Genomic DNA, 22,306 nt, shown 5'->3' with positions numbered 1-22,306 from the left:
GGACTCAAATCCATTCCTTTATGCTAAATTGGGCCGTGAAATACTCTAAAGGCCCAATGGGCCAAAAATCATCAAATTGGGTCTCATATTATGGACTCAAGCACAAAAGGCCCAAACCATTCTTTTCCTTTACCCCCTCTCGGCCCAAATACAAAACAAAAAAGGAAAAGAAATAAATAAATGACCATGACACCTCATTGTTGTTTAGGGGTTAATTATGGGATTATCTGACATACATCTAAGACATCTCATGTCCCCATGCAACTTATCTCTTCTCTCCCCTCTCTTCCTTCTTCTTCTCGGCCGAGAGCCCCCAAAACCCACACCAAATTCAGTTTTCAAACACTCACTATTCTCTCAAGATCACCTCTAATTTCTTCATCAAAATTTCTAAGATCTTGAGCATTTCAAGTAGGATCTTCCACAAGAATCATCATCCTAGGTAAGTGGATGCTTGGATCCATAATCTAGTCTCTTTATCTCATCAAGAATCTCTTCTAAACTCACACTAACTCATGATCATCATCCTAGAAAACTCTAAGTTCGAGATCCACCCAAGAAGGCTTGCTAGGATCAAACTCTTCCATTTCTTTCTTCAAAACCGTGAACATCAAATCAAGGTGAGTTCATACCCCTCTATTTTCGGTTTTCAAATGATTTATGGGGGAGAATACAAGTAAAATGTGTAGATCTATGTGTATTTGTATGTTATGTGTGATTTCTTGTGTTTATGTGGTGAATATGTGCTAAAAATGAAAGATATTTCGAGATCTATAGTTCAACAAGGAAGAATATGTGATTTAGGATACATTTCACTTAACATGTCAAGATAAACTACCATACAAGGTTTATAATAAGCATACTATAACATAAAATTTGTTATTGGACTATTTTTTGATAAACAAACAAAAGATGGGGAAAAAGATGTCATTTACGGTTTTTACAAGGACCAAAAGGTCAAAACAGCTAAAATAAGAGTTTTTATAAGTATTATGCTTTTTAAAGGACTAAAAATGTAAATTTTAGCCTAATGGGCGAAAATTTGGGCCTTTCGGCTATTTAGGCCCAAATATGCGAAAAATCAAATTTAAGGTGGCTGAAATGGAAATTTTTCTCAAAACATGGGTTATAAACATAAATGTACCTATTTCAGGAGTTAAAATGGCATTATTTATCAAAAGGGACTAAAAATGTAAAGATTTTGGATTTTGGGTCAAAATTGCGAAAAGTGTGGATTTAAATGCAAATCTTTTAACTAAGGGGCTGAAACTGTCCAAAATTAAATTTTGGGCTTAAAACATTATTTAAATAAGTGTTTGGGTCAAAAATGTTAAGAAAAATAGTTCAAGGACCTAATATGTCATTTTTCATAAGAAGGACTAAAATTGCCAACTTTACCAAAATAAGGGGCTAAATTGGTCAAACTAATGTGTTTGGTCATTTATGTTAAGATTAAAATAATTGGATCAAAATATACAAAATTTTATAACTTATGGGTTTAAATAGAAAAATATATATTTTTATAAATCTATGAATCGTTATAAAACAATTTGGTGATTTTTACGACATTTCGATTAAACAACTTCGCAACACTAATACTATACAAAACAAGTAAACATTCTAATTGTTGGGCTTGAATAATTCTAATCATGCTTTTTTTGGGCCTTTGTGAGCCATTAACATGACTTTTGGGCCTAACATAAATAATACATGTTTATTGGGCCTCCTGTGACCCAATTACATGCCTAAGGGACCCTCAATGGCTTTTACATGCTATTGGGTCTGGGTGGCCCATTAGCATTACTAGTAAGGTCCAAATAAATCATATGCGAAATGGGCCAACGCTTCCTTTGTATACTCGACAGCCTTAAATGACATACATAACTAGTACGAGCACATAGTCCTCTTCTCCTCGTCTGTTAGGCTTACCTTATATTCAAGTAAACAAAAATCAGGTCGTTAATCAAGGTTAATCAAATTCATTTGGATTAATGTGAGTAATAACGAGCGACACCAATAAGTGTCGGTCGTAGTCTGTCATTATAATCAAAGTCTCCTGGAGGGAGAGCGAGAGTTTGTGTATAGATCTATACGGGGGTGACTCCCCCACACCTAAGCTGTTCGCTACAGTTAGACTCGGCCAGTCTAGGGTGACAAAATCTTAAGATCAATTCCGGCGTTCGCTAGAATGCCAAGACAGACGAACTAGTCATTATCATGCATGGTTATAACGACTCACATAGGGATCCAATACCATCTAAGTAATCATGGGAAATCATATTCATTCGTTGTGACGATACAATAATACAAAACGATCATACTATCTTATCGGAAAACATCGGGTTTTCTGGGGAAACCAACATTATTTACGTGTACTTTCAATAACTAAAATGCAAAACTTCTCATTTATACACGTTTTGAAATCATTCATGTATATACTTATGGATCATCACACCTTTTGTATAAACAATTGCCGTTTCAGAAAATATCAGATTTTCTAGGTTTTACAAACCATACAAAACATTCTCATATCAAACCTACTTATGAACTCACCAACATTATATATGTTGATATTTTCAAAATAACTTGTATTCTCAGGTAACAGATAAGCTAAAGAGCAATACCAAGTGTGTTAGGATGTTATTTTTTGAAAACTCTCAAACAATTTATGATATGGATATGTAATATTTAGACAATATACTTGATGTGAACAAGGTCAGTTGTAATGTATTGATGCATGGTGATGTTTATGTTATGTTTCATGTATATTCATTGTGATGATATTTCAATTTAAGTCATGCGAGTGTAACGACCCAAAAATCACGGCTAAAAATTTCTTTTAAAACATTACTAAAACCATATTTATAAAAATTGTATCATAAGTCATAACATAGTTTCCGAGTATCAATTCAAAACATGATCTTATTATCAGAGTAAAACATACGCAGGCTAACTAACTATGGTGTGTGCACTGCAATCTTCCCGAGCTCCTCTTTTGAAAACTGAGTACCTGAAACCAAAACTGAAAACCGTAAGCACGAAGCTTAGTGAGCTCCCCCAATCTACCACATACCATACAATAACATATAAAGCACATACTGGGTCTTGCCCACTGCATCGGACCGAGGTCCGGACTAATTGGTGCCTTGCCCCTGCATCAGACCGAAGTCCGGAAACTGACTGGGACCTTGTCCCCTGCATCGAACCGAAGTCCGGACTAACTGGGGCCTTGCCCCCTGCATCGGACCGAAGTCCGGAAACTAACTGGGACCTTGTCCCCTGAATCGGACCGAAGTCCGGACTAACTGACTGGGACCTTGTCCCCTGCATCGGACCGAAGTCCGGACTAATTGGGGCCTTGCCCCCTGCATCGGGCCGAAGTCCGGAAACTAACTGAACAAAGCATAACATAAACATATGAACTAGCATGAACACACATATACTGCATACTGCATCGGGCCATAGCCCAAAACACATAACACATAAATCCTGTCTGAGCCACGAAGGCATCGAACATACTAACTACTGCATCGAACCGAAGTCCGGAAACTACTGCTAACTAATCGGGCCGGCATTGTGGCCGTAGAACCGTTCCTACTGGAAGGAAACTCACCTAAACTGCTGAGCTCTACCGATAATCCTCTGGCTGCTAACCGACAATCCCTTGAGCCGCTGCTCCTCTAGCTCTCCGAGCTACCAATATCAATATGACACTTAGTCTGACAGTCCTCTAAAAGTCAACTAAGTCAACTCTGGTCAAAGTCAAAGTCCTAGTTAACCCTACTCGTCGAGTCTGCCTACTGACTCGCCGAGTTCATATGCTCAAAATCCATTCATTCACGACTCGACTCGCCGAGTCAGCCCCTGAATCGCCGAGTCTACCTGATTTCCATGTCCTGACCTGACCAACTCACTGAGTCCCCACTCAACTAACTGATCCGAGTCTTAACTTGAAGGGTTTGGGGTTTCGCGACTTGACTCGCCGAGTCCAAGAACAAACTCGCCGAGTCCGAGGCAATCTTCAACAGACTCGCCGAGTTGTTCATCCAACTCGTCGAGTTCATCTCCATCTTCATACTACTCGTCGAGTCCACTCGAAGGACTCGCCGAGTCTATTCAGTCCTTCATATATTCAGAGGCTTTTGAGTCATGCATGGACTCTAAACTGTAGATCCACTCTTCTAAAGCCTATTCCTTACGTAAAGTGGCAAACTTTACGTGTAGCTAAGGAGATCTAGGCTAAATACACCATGAACTAGGGTTTAAGACAAAGGGGCTTAACAATCAACCCATAGACTGATGCTTTATGATTCTCTAGGCCAAGATACACTTAGATCTGAAGTAGCAACTTCAGATCTAGGCTTCTAACTCGAAATGGTTCATAAACTTGCCCAAAAAGCCCCAAATCTCACAACTAGAATAGATCTAAATGAAGGAAACGACTTAGTACCTTCAATAACTCAGAAAGGTTCCACAAACTCTAGATCTACGACCAATCCTTGAAGCTTCCTTGATTTCCCTCTTTCTTCTTCCTTCAAATCACCTAAAAATGGCTTGGAAGCTTGAATGAGCAACAATGGAGGCTTAGGGTTTCGGGTTCTGGACTATAGGGGCCGCAAATGAGCCTTAGGGAAGAGAATAAGATGCTTAAATAGGGTACCAAGTGCCGAAATTAGGGTTTCCCAACCCAGACCAGACTCGCCGAGTCCACTTGCCGACTCGCTGAGTCGGTCACTTACTTTACACCCAGATCCCGCTCCGACTCGCCGAGTTCCTCCCTAGACTCGCCGAGTCAAGCCTCTTTAACTTAGGGTTTTTCCTTTCCTTTCTTGACCTTTCTGATTTCGGGTGTTACAGAGAGCCCTTGGACGTTTCCGCCGTCTGGTTCGGGGGTGTGACATCTTGGATCACGAGTAGTCTCGTAATTTTTACAACAACCCAACCAACCCTCTTCACCCCCCTCGATTCATTCATGGGTGATGGTCCTACTGTCGACGTTGACTCTCATGTCGATGCTTCTTCACCGGTCCACGTCCCCTCTCCAACCAACACTAATATCGTCCCTACATCCCCTCCCAGTGCTTCTTTACCATCCACCTCCAATTCTCAATCTCCTGTCACCACTTTCGCTCCTATAAACACTCATCCCATGCTAACCCGTGCTCAATACGGGATCTCTAAACCAATACAAAGGCTCAATCTTCATACTGATGTCTTACCTATCTCTCCCTTTCCTTGTAATTAATCTCAAGCATTTCGAGATCCTAATTGGCTAAATGCAATGAAAGAAGAATATAATGCACTTATATCTAATGGAACTTGGGTACTTGTACCTCGACCACCGATGCTAATATTGTTAACTATATTTGGTTGTTCAAAAAGAAACTTAATGTGGATGGTTCTCTAGCACGATATAAAGCAAGACTTGTTGCAAATGGCCGCAGCCAACAGCCAAGCATTGACTGTGATGCAACATTCAGTCTCGTTGTTAAATCATCTACTATCAAGACTGTTCTCAGCCTTTCTATATCACATCATTGGTTGGTTCATGAGTTAGATGTGAAGAATGCCTTTCTTCATGGCTATATTCAAGAAACAATATATATAAATCAGCCACCAGGTTTTTGTGATCCATCTCTTCCTGATCATGTATGTCTCCTTCAGAGGTCTCTTTATGGCCTTAAACAGGCTCCTCGGGCATGGTATCATAGATTCACACAGTTTATTACTAAAAAATAGGTGAATATTCGCACGTTGCATGGAATACAATTATAAATTTAAAATATATGTTGTTAAAATATAAAAATGCTGTAGTTAACTTTGATATAATAACTTTTATACTAATTTGGTATAAAATATTGATTATTTTGAATTATATGATCATATATAAATCTATTAAAACTATATAGTCTCTGTTATCACAATGGCCTTTACCAACATGTTATTCATAATTAAAATTAAATATAGTATATGAATTAATGTTATTTATAGTTGTTGTTATGATTAATTAGTTTAAAAAATAAAATTTAAAAACTATATTTGATTAACTTTTTTATTTTTATTATTGTAGTTATTTACAGCATCAAACATTGGTTTTGTTTTTAAAGGTAACAATATTACTTTTTAACTATTATCATTGTAAGTTATTTGTAAGCTACTTCTTTAGAAATTTTTAATGTTTACAACAATCGTTTTAGGAAATATTTTAATTGATTTGGGAACACAACTTAGGTTTCACTTTTCACACTATAATTTATAATTTATAACTATTTATAAAATAGTCGTTGGATTTTCTTTAAGTTTAATTGAAATTTCCATTTAAGTTAATACTTTAACACTATATTTAAATGAATAATTTAAATATTTTATACAAATTATTCAAAAGTTGTGACTTTAAACTGAAAATTTAAGAAATAACATATCAAAACTAAGTAGAAGTAAAATATGTTAATTTAATATTCAAGTTTAGTTAATTTTAGGATTACAATTTAGGTTTTGCATCTATTTGACATTATTAACCAATTTATAATCATTATTAGAAAGAAATTGAAAAGTAATAGGAGTTTCAAATACATGTGGTAAAAAAGAAAAATATATCTTTCATATTTACATAGAAAATTTAAAATATTCATGACTTTTAATTAATTACTTTTTTGAAGCAGAGCAAAACAAACAATCACATTTAACATATCTAATATTATCCATATCACGGTGTATAACATATGATCGATAACATGTAACTGATTTAATATATATTAATGATTAAAGTACAACATGCAACAATTGTATTAAAAAGAATCTGAAACAAAAAAAAATATAAAAATAATTAGTATGTAACAAACTTACAAATTAAAAGCTATAATATAATAACATATCTCGAAAAGTGATCATAAGACCTCAAACAGACACAAAAACCTTTAAGTTTGTTTTCTTTGTGAAGTTTGTATGTGATTTGTATGCATGTCTACCAAAAAGATTGATCTTTTTATAGTAAATGTTTCATTAAGCGCTTATTAAACATAATATAAGTTATAAACTTTTGAGTGTTAATTCTTATTAAGAAGACTTTTGACTTGTATTAGTTAAAAGATGGAGGTTTCAAATGAATGTGGTTTGAGCTATAAGAAATTGAAAAGTCATGGAGGTTTCAAATACATGTGGTGTAAGTAAAAATGCATCTTTTATAAGTATACTAGATGAATTCCCACGCGTTGCGCGACACATGTTGAAAATATATTGTTAGAATATTGAAAAATATATGTTTGTAATGGTTATGTTATTGACATTAATTTTAACATAATATTTTTACACTAATATATATATATATATATATATATATATATATATATATATATATAATTATCTATTTAGTATTATTTTTAACAATTGCTATGATTAATTAATTTAAATTTTTACTTATGCAATTATTTTCTAATTTCATTAATGATGTTAACTTAAAATACAATTTATTTGCAGCTAACGTTATGTAATTTATAATTTGATATTATTATCATTTAAAATTACTGTTTATTAATTTTAAACCACTTATTATTCTTAATAAGTTAAAGAAGACTTTTAAGAAACACTTAATATTATTTTTCAAATATGTATCATATACTAAACACTAAACTGATAAGAATGAAAATTTGTATTTCAAAAGATAATTGTATGGATAATATGATATATCCATGATTTTTATAATTTGATTTTATTATTTATAACTATTGTTCGTTAATTTTAAAACCACTTACTATTATTAATAAGTGAAAGAAAACTTTTAAAAAACACTTATTATTATACTTAAAATGTTAAACATATACTAAAATACAAAGTGATAAGATATACAATTTGCATTTTAAAATAGACTTACATGGAAAATATGGATAATATGACATATCCATGATTTTTAATTAGTTATTTCTTTAATTAAATATTATCTATATCACATTCCATAACATATGATCGATAACATGAATCTAATCTAATTTACATTAAAATTTCAACCACAACATATAATGATTGTCTTAAAAGAATACTTAAACCAAGAAGAAAAAAGAATTAGTATACAACAAACTTACAAATTAAAAACTTTAGCATAATAACATGGCTCGAAAAATGGTCCAAAGCCTTCAAACCAATACAAAAACCTTTAGACTTGTTTTCTTTGTGAATTTTACATGTGATTGGTATTTGTGTGTCTACTCAAAGAGATTGGCCTTTTATAGTAGACTATCCATTAATTGTGTATTAAACATATTATATAAGTTATAAAACCTTTGAATGGTAAATCATTATTAAGAGACTTTTGAGTGGTATTCATTCAAATAAGAGGTTTCAAATGAATATGGTTTGAGTAAAATGTATCATGGGAGTTTTAAATGAATGTGGTGAAAGGAAAAATGTTTCCTTTATAAATATAATGAATGATAATGATATATATATATATATATATATATATATATATATATATATATATATATATATATATAGATATGTAGACTTGGGTTCATTAACAGCAAATCAGACTCGTCTCTTTTCATCTATCAGTAGGGTGCTCAAATTGCTTATATACTACTTTATGTTGATGACAGTGTCTTGATTGTCTCATCCACAGTTCTTCTTCAACAGATTATAAAGATTCTTCGATCCGAGTTCTCTATGATAGTTTTGGGTTCTTTAAACTATTTCTTGGGTGTTTCGGTTACTCGCAACAGTCACGACAAGTTTCTTTCTCAACAAAAATATGCTCATGAGATTCTGGAACGAGCAAACATGCTTAGCTGCAAACCTGTTCGCACACCGGCAAACACTTCTGCCAAATTTGATGGCACATGTCCTCTTGTATCCGACCCTACTCTTTATCGCAGCCTGGCAGGAGCTTTGCAATACTTAACCTTCACACGCCCCGATATCACATATGTTGTTCAACAAGTTTTTTTGTTTATGCATGACCCACGGGAGCCCCACTTCTCGACTCTCAAACACATTCTTCGGTATGTTCGAGGGATTATGGATCATGGTTTACAGCTATACTTTTCTCCTTCTCTAGGTCTTGTAGCTTATTCTGATGCTGATTGGGCCGGTTGTCCCTCTACTAGATGCTCGACATCTGGCTATTGTGTTTTTCTTGGCCCGAATTTGCTATCTTGGTCTTCTAAATGATAGGGCACTATTTCTCGGTCTAATGCCGAACCTAAGTATCGAGGTGTTGCTAAGACGAGTTAGCTATGCAATCTTCTATGTGAGTTGCTTTACCCATCACTCTTTGCTACTCTGGTATATTGTGACAATGTCAGCGTTGTTTAGTTATCTTCCAATCCGGTTCAACATTAACGTACTAAACACATCGAGATTGACATTCACTTTGTGCGGGATAAGGTTGCCATGAGACAAGTTCGTGCTCTTCATGTCCCATCCTCGTTTCAATATGTTGACATTTTCACGAAAGGGCTACCAACTCCTTTGTTTCTTGACTTCAGATCTAGTCTGAACGTCTGCTCGAGATCTCCCGTCCAAACCGGGGGGCTGTCAGCATATATATGTTTTGTGTATATTTACTTATTATGTTTAGCTTGTTAGCATTTTATCCAAAGTGTCCCATTGTATGTAATCCACTTATGGTAACCCATTATTATAATCAGTGTGTATATATTTCGTATGGAATACAAGAAATCTTCATGAGAAATTATTGATTGTAATAGTTTTGTAAGGTTCGGTTATTATGGGTCAATTTTTCCAATTATAATCATTCGTTTTTTTTTATTAAAGGTCACTTATAATGTTCAACTTTCTTATAATTATCATTCGTTTTTATTAAGGTTCGATTATAATGGATCAATTATTTCGATCAAAATCATTCGTTTTTATTAAAGTTTGGTTATAATGAGTCATTTTTTCCTGTTATCATCATTTGTTTTTATTGAGGTTCAGTTATAGTAAGTCAGTTTTTCCTATTATAATCATTCATTTTTATTAAGGTTCGGTTGTAATATGTAACTTTTCCGGTTATTTTTCTCTTCTAAGATCCCCATAACCAATAAGGACTACCCTTTGAACCCTCCTAGACCTTAATTTTATAATTTTATAAAATATTTAGTAAATGAAAGTCTTCAACTTTACATAATTTGTTTCTTTAACTTTTAACTAACAATTTGATTCTTGAATTTTGAATTGTTATATGATTTTTTTTTTCTAAAAGATATGTAGAATATAGTGATTCTTTATTAGTAGCCTGCTCCATTTGGAGAAGAATCAGTCAAGGCCACCGTCCGGCCTTTTATTCAACAATCAAGATTCCAAAAACATAAACCTATAAATAAAATCGTAATTTCTGTTTGATCTTTTCATATCCAACATTATTAAATTTCAAATTTTTTTAAAAAAACACCCGTTAACACCATCACAGTTCCATCGTCTCCATCACAGATTTCCCTGCAACTCGAAGCAATCAATTTAATACCAATCTTTGGTAGCTTTTATTTCAATTCATGGACCCACCCCACTACCTCTCACAAAACCCATAATCTTTCCTTTCAAGTAACATGAACATCAATCCTTTTCTTTCCACCACCTAATCAAACCCCTTATTCATCAAATCGATTCTCACAATTTGTTTTCCCTCAACCAATTTAATTACACTTTCTTTGTGTTCAACAACACTAAAAATAAAAGGTTTATAAAATGGTTGGGGCGGCGAATGGTGGTAGAATGCCACCACGGCAGATTTTTTCCGATGTTAATGGCGGTCAAGATCCTGTTATCCGGGTCGGGCCAACAAGCAATGCGGGTTCGGATTGTGGAGCGATTGAATTCACTAGGGAAGACGTTGAATCATTGTTGCATGAGAAAATCAGAACAAAGAATAAGTTCAGTCTAAAGGTTAGTTTTATGTTCTTTTTCTTCTTCGATTTATGTCGAATTTGGAATTGATTTTGTGGGGTTTTTAGGAGAAATGTGATTCGATGATGGAGTATATAAAACGACTCAGAATATGTATCAAATGGTTTCAAGAACTTGAAGAGAATCTTTTGTTAGAGCAAGAAAAGAATGGGAAGATGCTGGAATCTGCAATAAATAGATGCAACGATATGGGTATAAATAATAATAATCATACTTTCAAGAACATCTTTTTTATAATTTAAACTAATTTTTTATGTTTCATTGGTTGAAGAATTGCTAATGAGCGAAAAGGAAGAAGAACTGAATTCGGTAATCATGGAGTTAAGAAGGAATTACACAGCGCTACAAGAGAAATTCGCAAAAGAAGAATCAGATAAATCGGTATTATTTGGATCTTGAAAAGTAATATATATATATATATATATATATATATATATATATATATATATATATATATATATATATATATATATATATATATATATATATATATATATATATATATATATATATAATAATAATAATTTAATCTTGTTAAAAAATTAATATTAGGTGGCAATGGAAACATTAACAAAGGAGAAAGAAGCTAGATTGAGTGCGGAGAGATTACAAACTTCAATCAAGGAAGAACTCGAAAGAGCTCAACGAGAAAGTAAAAGTGCTAATCAAAAGGTAATATTATAGATGATCTTTGATGAGATTGGATTATTTTATTATCTTATATAGATGATGTTGATTTTTTATTTATTTTTTGGTAATTAGATATTATCACTCAATGATATGTATAAGAGGCTGCAAGAATATAACACGAGCTTACAACAATACAATAGTAAGCTTCAATCTGAGCTTAATCAAACGAATGAAATCCTCAAGAATGTTGAGAAGGAGAAGGTTGCAATGTTGGAGAATGTTAGCAACTTACGAGGCCATTGCACTTCTTTGCAAGATCAGTTGAATGCTACAAAAGTCGGTGTTTTCTGCATTTGATTTTTCTGAATTAGTTTTTCGTATCTTAAACCCTATTTATTATGCATGACATGACAATACAGTTTGGTATTAGAGACAAAAAACCAAAACAATTTTTTCGCTCCAACCAAAATTGATGATATAAAGTGGGATAAAAAAAATTACTATTTTTGTCGCATTGTACATCTTTCTTTTGGAAAGATATGAGACAAAAATAACATTTTTTCTCGCCTAAAAAAATCGACACAAAAAATTGATATTTTTGTCGTACAAGACATTAGATTAAAACCAGAACAAAAAAAAAAAAAAATTGTTTTTTTTTTGGTACAATAATGTTTGACATGCATTGAACATATATCGTACAAAAAAAAAACAATTTTGACCTACCAAAAAAAGTGAAACATGGTGTAACAAACGATTTGATACTTTGGTCCTACTCACAAACAACACTTTCTTTGTCTCACCCAAAAAAATGAAATAAGTTGTGACAAAAAATTGCTAATTTTGTCCCATTGTGCATTGGATTAAAAATCCAGGACAAAAACAAAAAAAATTGCCCCACCCAAAAAGATGAGACAAAAAATTGTTATTTATGTTCAGGATAAACACAATTTTTTGTCACACTTAAGAGAGATTTTTTTTAGTCTCTTATCAGTATAAAAGTCATAAATGTCTTCATTATCCTCATCATAAAAAATATTCCTAGAAAACTTGTTTAGTCTTGTACCATAAGTCCCATATAACAAACAGAATCTTTATCAAACATATTCTCAATCTAAGGATTCATTTTCAGGCAAATACCAATGAGACATTGAAGCAAAAAGAAGATTTGGCAAGTGAAGTAGGGCGCCTAAGATTGGATTTACAACTAGTGAGAGATGACCGTGATCGCCAGCTGTCAAAAGTAGAAGATTTATCGAAAGAAGTTTCAAAATATAAAGAATGGAGTGGGAAATCATCGGATGAAATAGAAAACCTTACATCAAGTTTATTATCTTCACAAGCCATTTGTTCCTCACAAAGTGATCAAATAAAGAAATTGCAACAAAAACTTACTACAGCAGAAAGTAAATTAGAGATGTCTGATGTATCCGCATTTGAGATAAAAACGGGTTATGAAGAACAAAAGAAAATTAACTCTGATTTACAGCTTCGTTTAGCTGAGGCAGAATTGAAACATTATGAAGGAGAACTCTTGCGTAAAAAATTGCATAACACAATTTTAGTGAGTTCCAGTTTCTATTTAATTAATAAATTTATTTATATAATGGTTAACGAGTTTTTTTTATTTTGAAACAGGAATTGAAAGGAAACATACGAGTTTTTTGTAGGGTGAGACCTTTGTTATGTGATGATGATGGTGACAATGAAACAAAGACGGTTTTTTTTCCTACAACAACCGAAGGTCTTGGCCGAGGCGTTGAGTTATTGCAAAATGGTACTTTAAATTTAAAGACTCTTATCTTTCAAATTTGATTGCACATTTACAATTCAATGCAAGAATTAGCAAAGTAGTATGCTTTTTAAATGAAGATTAAAATGAAATTACATTGCTATTTCTTGCAACTAAAGCTTATGTTTAACTCTTTATATTATAATTTTCTATGTTTCTTGTTAAAAAAAAGGGAAAAAGCATTCTTTTAGTTTTGACAATGTATTTGTGCCCGAATCGACACAAGAAGAGGTGTTCGAGGAGGTCTCACAACTTGTGCAAAGTGCACTCGATGGTTATAAGGTGAAACAACATTGCTTTTTAGTGTTTGTGTAATACATGTTAATTATAATAACAAATAAATAAAAAGTACGTTGCTATTTCAGGTTTGTATCTTTGCTTATGGTCAAACGGGGTCGGGAAAAACTCATACAATGATGGGTACACCGGGAAACCATGATGAAAAAGGATTAATACCGCGATCTTTAGAACAAATATTCGAGTCCCGAGAAACACTTCAAAACCAAGAGTGGAAGTATGAAATGCAGGTTTGGAATCAATTTCCTTGCTTTTCTTGCTTAGAAGATTTATTATTATTATTTTATAAAAATGGGGTTTACAGGTTTCGATGTTGGAAATATACAATGACACTATACGCGATTTGTTGTCAACAAACCGAAATTGTTCAAATGAGTCGGGCAAATATGCAATTAAACATGATCCAAATGGCAATACACATGTCTCTGATTTGACCATTGTGGATGTTCGTAGCAGTCGAGAAGTTTCATTTTTGTTAAACCGTGCTGCACAAGCCAGGTATTTTTATGATTTCTCTGAGAAGACATAACATAACAAGTTGTACCGACTTATGTCAAAAAAGACAAAAAAAAAAAAAAAAAAAAAAAAAAAAAAAAAAAAAAAAACTTTTTTGTCCTACCAATGAGACAACAACTTGCTCTAGTTAAAAATATAAAAATGACCATTCGGTTTGTTTTTCTTATTTTGTGAGGTGTACATGTGTTTCTTGATTAGGTCCGTGGGTAAGACTCAAATGAATGAACAATCGTCGAGAAGTCATTTTGTGTTCACTTTGAGGATATCAGGCGTTAATGAGGTAAGGGTAGTTTCGGGTTTTCAAAATTCAATCTGGTATTGTATTAACTAATTGGTTAACGATCGATGAAATCTTGATTTGCATTGTAGAACACGGGACAACAAGTGAAAGGTGTTCTTAACCTAATCGATCTTGCGGGAAGTGAACGTCTTTCCAAAAGTGAATCAACTGGGGTTCGATTAACAGAAACTCAATACATCAACAAAAGTTTGTCGTGTTTAAGTACTGTTATATTTGCATTAGCAAAGAAGGAAGAACATGTGCCTTTTAGGAACTCCAAGCTTACGTATCTCCTCCAGGTATAAAGAATTCTGGTTTTGTTTATATTGGTTTTGGGTTTCATGGCTGAAATTGATCGGAACTTGTTGTTCAGCCTTGCTTAGGTGGGGATTCGAAGACTTTGATGGTGGTGAATGTTTCTCCGGCAGCTAGCTCAGCCAATGAGTCACTTTGCTCTCTCCGGTTTGCCGCTAGAGTCAATGCTTGTGAGATTGGAACTCCTCGCCGGCAAACCTCTTTCCGGCAGGTGGATGGTCGCCTCAGCTATGGCTAATGACGAGGCAAAAATCGTAATTATCAAACCTAATTGAATTTTCGAAACCCTAACAAGTTTGTTTGCAATCGATGTGTATATCAGAAGATTGAAGAAAAGTAGTTAGCTTGAATGAACGGAATTTGATTGAATAGATTTTTGGACATGTATTTTTGTAGTTTCATTTGCAAAGATGTTTCTATATGTTTGTGTTTATTCTTGATTTACTATCGTTAATGCATACTAAGTGAAAAGATTACAGTTTTATATTGCATGATCTTGGAAAGATTCCGGCGATTTATTTTCCAATTTTTGTGTGGCTGTTATTATCCCACGTTTATGGCTTATATATATATTTATCTGATCTTTTGCTCAAATCTACAGACTTTTTTCTGTTTTCAGAAAGAACAAAGATGACAACTAATCTCCCAAATTTTCATTTGAGTCCTTTCAAATATCATTCAATTCAACCGCATTTCAATTTTTCGATTGCTTCATCAAATTCCCAAATCATAAAACCGAAAAAGATTCCTCTTTTGTTATCCTTTCAGTGTAATCTCTCTTCTCCACCCAAATCCAAAGAGGAAGCTATACGTCAAGCAAAAACATGTCTTTCATCGACCTTAGAGAAACCTCTCAACAACCTAAAACTTACAGCCGGTAAACTCAAGAAACTAAAGCAGCCCAGATTTCGTGTCGAGATCCCAGTCAATGATGACTCTCCCGATTCCTTATCACAGCTTGCACTCCAAGTGTTCGATGAAATGCCCATTAAGAGAAAGGGCTCTAAAGTGAAGATTCTAATACTATGGCCCAATTCTACCCTAACAGAAGCTGCAAATAGAGTCGCATTTGGGTCAGTTGAGCATGTCGACATTTCTTCACTAAAAGATGGGGGAAACAGAGTTTTGAGCTCTGCTGACGTGGCAGTATTTTTGACACCAGAAGCTTCACAAATGGAAGTGATGGAAACAATCACTAACAGTCTGTACCCAAAGCCAGTGGTGATATTCAACCCTAGATGGAGTTATGAAGATGAGGAAAGCATTCTTGGTGATTTTGTTGACTTTTTGGGATCTTTTGAAGTGATTTATTCGTTTATGGGATTGGAGGTTAGAGGGCTATTGAGTAAGAGAAATGGTGTGGTGTTTAAGTGTGTGAGAGATGGGGTTTTGAGTGGTGAGAGATGGAGTGTGCTTGTTGAAGAAGAAGAAGGAGAATTGAAAGTAGTTTCAAGATTCAAAACAAGACCTTCCATTAATGAAGTTGAGAATGTTCTTTATAATTTGATGGCTATTAACTCTCCTATTACAAAGTCTGCAAAGTTCTTGAAAGGATTGGTTTCAAATGTAACTGGAAAAAAGTAAGTCTAAACTAAAGGGTTGTTTTTTTAAGAAAAAAAAAACAATCCTTATTTGATTACTTTTGATAAAGGAAAAAAAATGTGTAAAGTGGATGAGAATGCTACTTATATCTCAAATCACCGAATTGGAAAAAAATTGAAATAAAAAACTCTTTATGGTTTCATCTATACATGAAATATTCGCATATAATCATTCATGTACATGTTCTAAGATGCTCTAATGTTGCATGACTTGATGAATTTATCTGAAAAGTTGACATACTTTGACCATAATGCCCTTAGCTCTGGAAAAGCTATATCTAACCATGGTTTAGCTCGACCATTGAAATGGATGACTGCAGCCTTCTGAGCATCTGGTATGCTTGTATTCTCTTGGTACCCAAGGCCTAACATATGCCAAAACGGGTCAATAATATGGACATATCCATGAAATGCTATCAAACCCGGAGGTAATGTTCCTAGTTGCCACAAACTTAGATCCGATTTCAAATTCTACATGAGAAAAAACAAGTTGTTAGAGTTCTTTAGGTGTATTCAATTTATTTTTTATTGAGACATTATGCTTTGAAAAATATAATTTTTTAAAAATTTTACTTGGTGAAAATTGCTTTTAAATGGAAGACATTACTATAATCGTGTAGATTTTTCAAAGTATAATACTTTAATACGAAGAAATGAAATTAAGACGTTGCAATAAACAAATCAATGGAAGGAGGTTTCTTTCTTTGTTTGAATATGGGTTACCTCCTCAAGCCAATAATGGTAATTGTTACTTATGTTGGTATTTCTCCAAGCTTCAAGGTCAAATATGTTCATGCCATAGGCCCAAGCACATTCATTTGCATCAAAGTTATTTGATATCAATGGATGAGAAAAATTCAAGTAGCTTTTTAACCGTTTTGACATTACAAATTTGTCCTCTCCCATACACGTTTCAACGGCTCCATTTACTTTTCCATTCATATCAATGTCCCAAAGAGGCGAAAGATCTGTTTGAACCACAAGGTCATCGTCTAAAAAGACTACCTTGTTTAAACTAGGAAACATCTGCAAAAACCAACATCCACAATCATATTTATATTTATATGGTCAATATAAGCCATTCAAATATTTCATCAAAAAAAGTTATTCTTCCAAAAACTCCTTAATTGACCCATATGAGCCAAAAGTACCATATGAGAGGAAAATCAAGTACATAATTGTCGGTAAAGGGCAACATAAAGGGCCCAATCCAAATTGGAGTTAAAACTATTTTGGACTTTAATTTAATGGCTAACATAAGGGACCAATGAGCTCAATCTAAGTTGGAACTAGAGCAAATTACATTTTTGTCCTTGAGTATAACTAATTTTTTGTCGTTTTTGTTATAAAAAGTTTTATCTTGCAATTTTGATATTTGTTTGAGATTCCTTTTTGATATTTGTTTGAGATTCCTGTAACGTTTTTAGTCCTTGCTATAAGTTAGATGACTATTTTTGGTTACTTTTTACAATTTTGGGATAGAAAATATATATGTATTTGACTTGGAACAGGGATAAAAAATGTGATAAAAATCTTAAATAAAGACTAAAATTACAAGAGAAAACCTTTTAGGACCAAATCTGAAAAAATTAACTTTTTGGACCAAAATTGAAGTTTTATGGGGTTTGAAAAGTTTTTCATGAAACAATTCAAGAAATAAGCAAATTATGAAATCGTGTTTAAAGCTATACCTCTGGCAAATAAATTCGAACATGGTTCATGAGCGAGTTATACTTGGGACTCATCGCCTGCAACTTTGCAGCAATAACATAAGGTTTCTCGGTCTTATTAGCAACAATGGCGGACGACCCACCTCTAAACTGAGCCCTAGCCATCTGATCTTTCTCCATAGCTTCCAAAACCGGCACTTTCCCCTTCGCAAACCAATCAAAATGATGCAACGCCTTAACCTCTATAACCGCCGGCGTTAATGGATGCAACGAGAACCACGCCTGCATCGGAGAGTAAGTCTTCCGATCTGTAATTATATGAACCACCACCGTTTCAGGGCGGAGCGAGTTGTAAACGAGTGAGGTGGCCACCACAGAGGCGGCGAGGATGTTGTCGGACGCGAGAACGAAATGGAAGTATGAGTTGTCGACGAGTGCCGGCACGAGCTCCGGCGATGGGATCTGGCGGCGGGCGGCGGCGTTGGTAGCGTGTTCGGTGGCTAACCGGAGTGCGAGACAGTGGAGTTGTTTTGGGATGCTGCTGGAGGCGACATGGCGGTATAAGTATTCTTGGATTTTGGCTTTTCGAGTTCTTTGTTCAAGAAGGGTCACCTGAAAATCGAAATCGAAATCGAAATCGAAAATGTGTTAGTGTGTGTTTTACTGTGTGTAGGAAACCATTAACGAATAAGGATAACCAGTTAATCACCATGGATTTGAGCTTAATGGCGAAGGTTTTTGCGTCTGGTCTATTATTGCCTTTCAAACTCGAAACAAAATCTTCTAAAGTTTGAGGAATGTCAGCTTCAGATCCTTCGGTTATGTCGTATTTACTAGAGGAGTCCTCCAAGATTTGGTATATTACTTCTGGGACCTTGAAGAAAAGCAGAAATAACATTATGTTAAAGGGATGAACTGAATTATGAAAATTTATTTGAGGTCGAGAAACAATCAGACGTATATGAACAAGTGTCTGAACCAACAAATGGATGGTTACGCATTCAGAAAAATCATATGTGAATGTAAAAGATTAGGGTTTAGAAAATTTACAGTTGATTGAAGATTTTTATGTGGTCCTAGTTTTTTTCGTAGACAACCTGTAATTAGAACATGAAAATGGTTATATATTTATGTTATCATAATTTTAAGTTACACTGAGATTTTACATACAAAGTATGATAAATTACAGAAATATCACCATCAAGGTTATTAAATATCAATCATGATTATAGGATATTGTACGATCCTACGAACCGATTAAAGTGATCCCAATTTTACTTAAATCATTTTTCAGTTTAGTTGATCGTAAGATTGTTATTATTTTTATTAAAAAAAATGATATTTTTTTCTCAACTTACTATACATATACCCCTTTTGAATTGTTTATTGTCAAATGATGTATTAGATATATATTTTTTTTATGTTTTAACTATATATTATTAACTGATAGATAAAAATATAAATCTTACGTTTTAAAATTATGATCATCCCTATTTTAATAAATGAATAGTTTTATTCTCCTTTTGACATGTGTCACCCTATTAGGCTTCTTAATTAATACATATTTTATTCTTCTTTTGTCATGTATCATCCTATTATCTCTCCTAATTAATGCATGTCATTTTTAACATATTGATTTTTCATTTCAAATTTCAAAATTTGAAATTTGCACCCTAATTAAATTAAATTCATAACAATAGAATAAAAGTTAATACAAATTATAAAATGATATAATTTCACATATTTATTTAAATCAATGACTATAATTTTATATAACTAAAAAATCTCTTAATTAATAATATATTTAAAATAATTGATTATTAATTTTAAGATTTTACTATAAAAGTTTAATAAATTTTGTAACTATGGTTTCCATGGGTTATAAACTAATGATTTAATAAAACAGACAAATTCTAAATAAGATCTTGATGTTCACAACTTTAATCATCGTATTATAATATATTTTATCGGCCGTTATTAATTTTTTGTTTAATGTTTTTGAATAAAAACCATTGATATTTATATTTTTGAATCCTAACCGATTAATGCATGCCTTTTTTGTTTTGCAATATCATTTTGTCAGTAATTTGGCTATACAAAATATTATTAACTTAATTTTTTTTCTTAACTTTAACCGTTTTATTTATTTATATATTTATTATCAACTTATTTATCCCATCATTGTGAAACATATGATTATGTGAACATTTTTCTAGCGGTATTTACCTCTTTAAAAACTGCCATGTAAACAATTTAAACATGATAATCGATTTACATTGGTCAATGAAAATGATTTAAATGGAAAAAATATCAATGGTATTATGAATAAAGTTAAAGACCTTTTAGGTAAAAATATATTTTGATCATATAATGATTTTTGGTTTTTATGTAATAAGACCTTCAAAGTATTAAGAGACGTGTTTTGAAAGTGCTTATACGATATTATATACTCAAAATCTTATCATTAATTGTAATAAAACGTGTAGGAAATAATATTTCGAGGCGTTTATGCTGTTTGGAGTAGTAATAATTGTATTTGATACATTTTAATTTTTGTGGAACTAATTGATTTTTCTTTGTGATAATAAATTCTATTTCAATTTGTATGATGATCATACAAAATAATTATTTAACAACTAAATAACAAGATAACGAGATACAGAATATGGTTATTAATTTATCCAAATTTCAAAGATTATCTATTAATAGTTTAAGACATCATATCACAAAACTTATATTAATATTTTTAAAAAAATATTTAAAAACATTTCAAATATCGTAAAGAACAATAATATTTGCACGTAATCATAAACAACATCTTGCTTTTTGTGGTTTTATTATCAAAACATGAGTGAAAAAATACGAAAAATATAATTCGCAAATTTATAAAAGTCGTTGATATATGATTTCTTTTTAGAAAAATGGAGTGTTTGGTCTGCATTGTTGATTGGTGATATTTGACCGATCTTTTACTGTCATATTTGTTGGTCTATCAATTCGATATTGGTGGACTTTTAAATAAGTTTACTTTTAATTAATATATAAATTAAGAATTCTTTCAAAAAAAAAGTACACATAAGCAGATGAGTATCTATTTGTTTGTAATTCTTGCTTCTAAAATAAATTAATCAAATATCTATTTGTTTGTAATTATTGTCTCTAAAGTAAATGAATCAAGAATAACGGCCAATAAAGATTTATTTCTCATCATGTTATAGAACCATCTACGCATCTCCAAAAACGTTTAAAGATCCAAACAGAAGACACAGAGTTTGATTATCATTTGAGAACTGAAAAACACAAATACAAAAATAGATATTTTTTTAAACGACATGCTACACAAAAGTTGAAGCATAAAATAACAAAAACGTACCAATGGAGGAGCATCTGGTTTGACCATCAATGGTATCGACAGCAGTCAACACGAACACAAACCGAAGAAGGAACGTAAAGAACAAAAGTGAATAAAACACCATTCGATAAGACAACCTTCTTGATCCAACCTTCACTTTTATGAACTCCCTCACTCCTTTTCCAGGCAACACCGTGACATGTCTAAGACTTGGAGATATATGGAGTTGCATTTTCATCAACAACAATATATCTATGAATGGAGTTAAGAGTATATATGTATATGTATGTAAATAGCTATAAAAAGTGAGGGTGATTAGTATTGTGGAGAGATGGAGAGGGAATAAATTGGCAAAGTACAAGGTGCGAAGGGGGAAATCTGTTGAGGGTTTGCCATCTCCTACCTAAACTTGCTTGAGGTTTAGGTTATTAATATATTATGGATGCATGTCATATGTATGTTTTAATGTTATTTTTTTTACTTTGATTTTGGAGGAATATGACATTAGACTAAGAATGAGGTGTGTTTGTTTCATCACTCTTTCACTTTCGAGATGCCAACACCCTAACTTATATATATATATATATATATATATATATATATATATATATATATATATATATATATATATATATATATATATATATATATATATATATATATATGGTGAGGTTCATAAGAGAACCATAATTAACCAAGGAACCAATCTTTTTTTTTCAACTTTTAAAACTTATTTTTTATCAAAAAAAAAAAAAAAAAAAAACTAAAAATACAGAAATCCATAATTTTTTATTCTTTTTCCAATGATATAAAATTCGATTTTTTTTACGTCAAATTCACAATGTTAATCTTCGAAAATTCACAACGTGAATCCGGATTCACACGGTGAATCCGAAAATTATTTTTCACATTCACAATGTTAATATATGAATATATATATATATATATATATATATA

General features: G+C 32.6%; 3 protein-coding genes across 3 annotated transcripts; 2 read left to right on the top strand and 1 right to left on the bottom strand.

The window, feature by feature from the left end:
- The first annotated feature begins 10,415 nt into the window (after window positions 1-10,415).
- On the top strand, window positions 10,416-15,210 carry LOC111912736 (kinesin-like protein KIN-14N). The gene is made up of 13 exons (XM_023908473.3): window positions 10,416-10,878; window positions 10,947-11,091; window positions 11,171-11,280; window positions 11,452-11,571; window positions 11,662-11,865; window positions 12,659-13,090; window positions 13,165-13,303; window positions 13,491-13,600; window positions 13,684-13,845; window positions 13,920-14,113; window positions 14,330-14,411; window positions 14,501-14,710; window positions 14,785-15,210. Exons 1-13 carry the CDS (start codon window positions 10,681-10,683, stop codon window positions 14,962-14,964), a joined length of 2,286 nt encoding a protein of 761 aa, XP_023764241.1. The 5' UTR covers window positions 10,416-10,680; the 3' UTR covers window positions 14,965-15,210.
- A 98-nt stretch (window positions 15,211-15,308) lies between these two features.
- On the top strand, window positions 15,309-16,476 carry LOC111912739 (uncharacterized). Its single transcript, XM_023908475.3, has one exon. It carries the CDS (start codon window positions 15,357-15,359, stop codon window positions 16,308-16,310), a length of 954 nt encoding a protein of 317 aa, XP_023764243.1. The 5' UTR covers window positions 15,309-15,356; the 3' UTR covers window positions 16,311-16,476.
- Window positions 16,449-21,872, bottom strand: LOC111912738 (probable galacturonosyltransferase 12). Its single transcript, XM_023908474.3, has 6 exons — window positions 21,371-21,872; window positions 19,048-19,094; window positions 18,707-18,871; window positions 18,019-18,609; window positions 17,051-17,353; window positions 16,449-16,798 (listed from the first exon to the last, which is right to left on the bottom strand). Exons 1-6 carry the CDS (start codon window positions 21,585-21,587, stop codon window positions 16,514-16,516), a joined length of 1,608 nt encoding a protein of 535 aa, XP_023764242.1. The 5' UTR covers window positions 21,588-21,872; the 3' UTR covers window positions 16,449-16,513.
- Between the last annotated feature and the right edge of the window lie 434 nt (window positions 21,873-22,306).

Source organism: Lactuca sativa, chromosome 9 (genome assembly GCF_002870075.4).
Source record: "Lactuca sativa cultivar Salinas chromosome 9, Lsat_Salinas_v11, whole genome shotgun sequence".
Lineage (NCBI taxonomy): Eukaryota > Viridiplantae > Streptophyta > Magnoliopsida > Asterales > Asteraceae > Lactuca > Lactuca sativa.
Note: the sequence above shows the minus strand (reverse complement) of the source record. Positions and strands in the feature narration are given on the sequence as shown.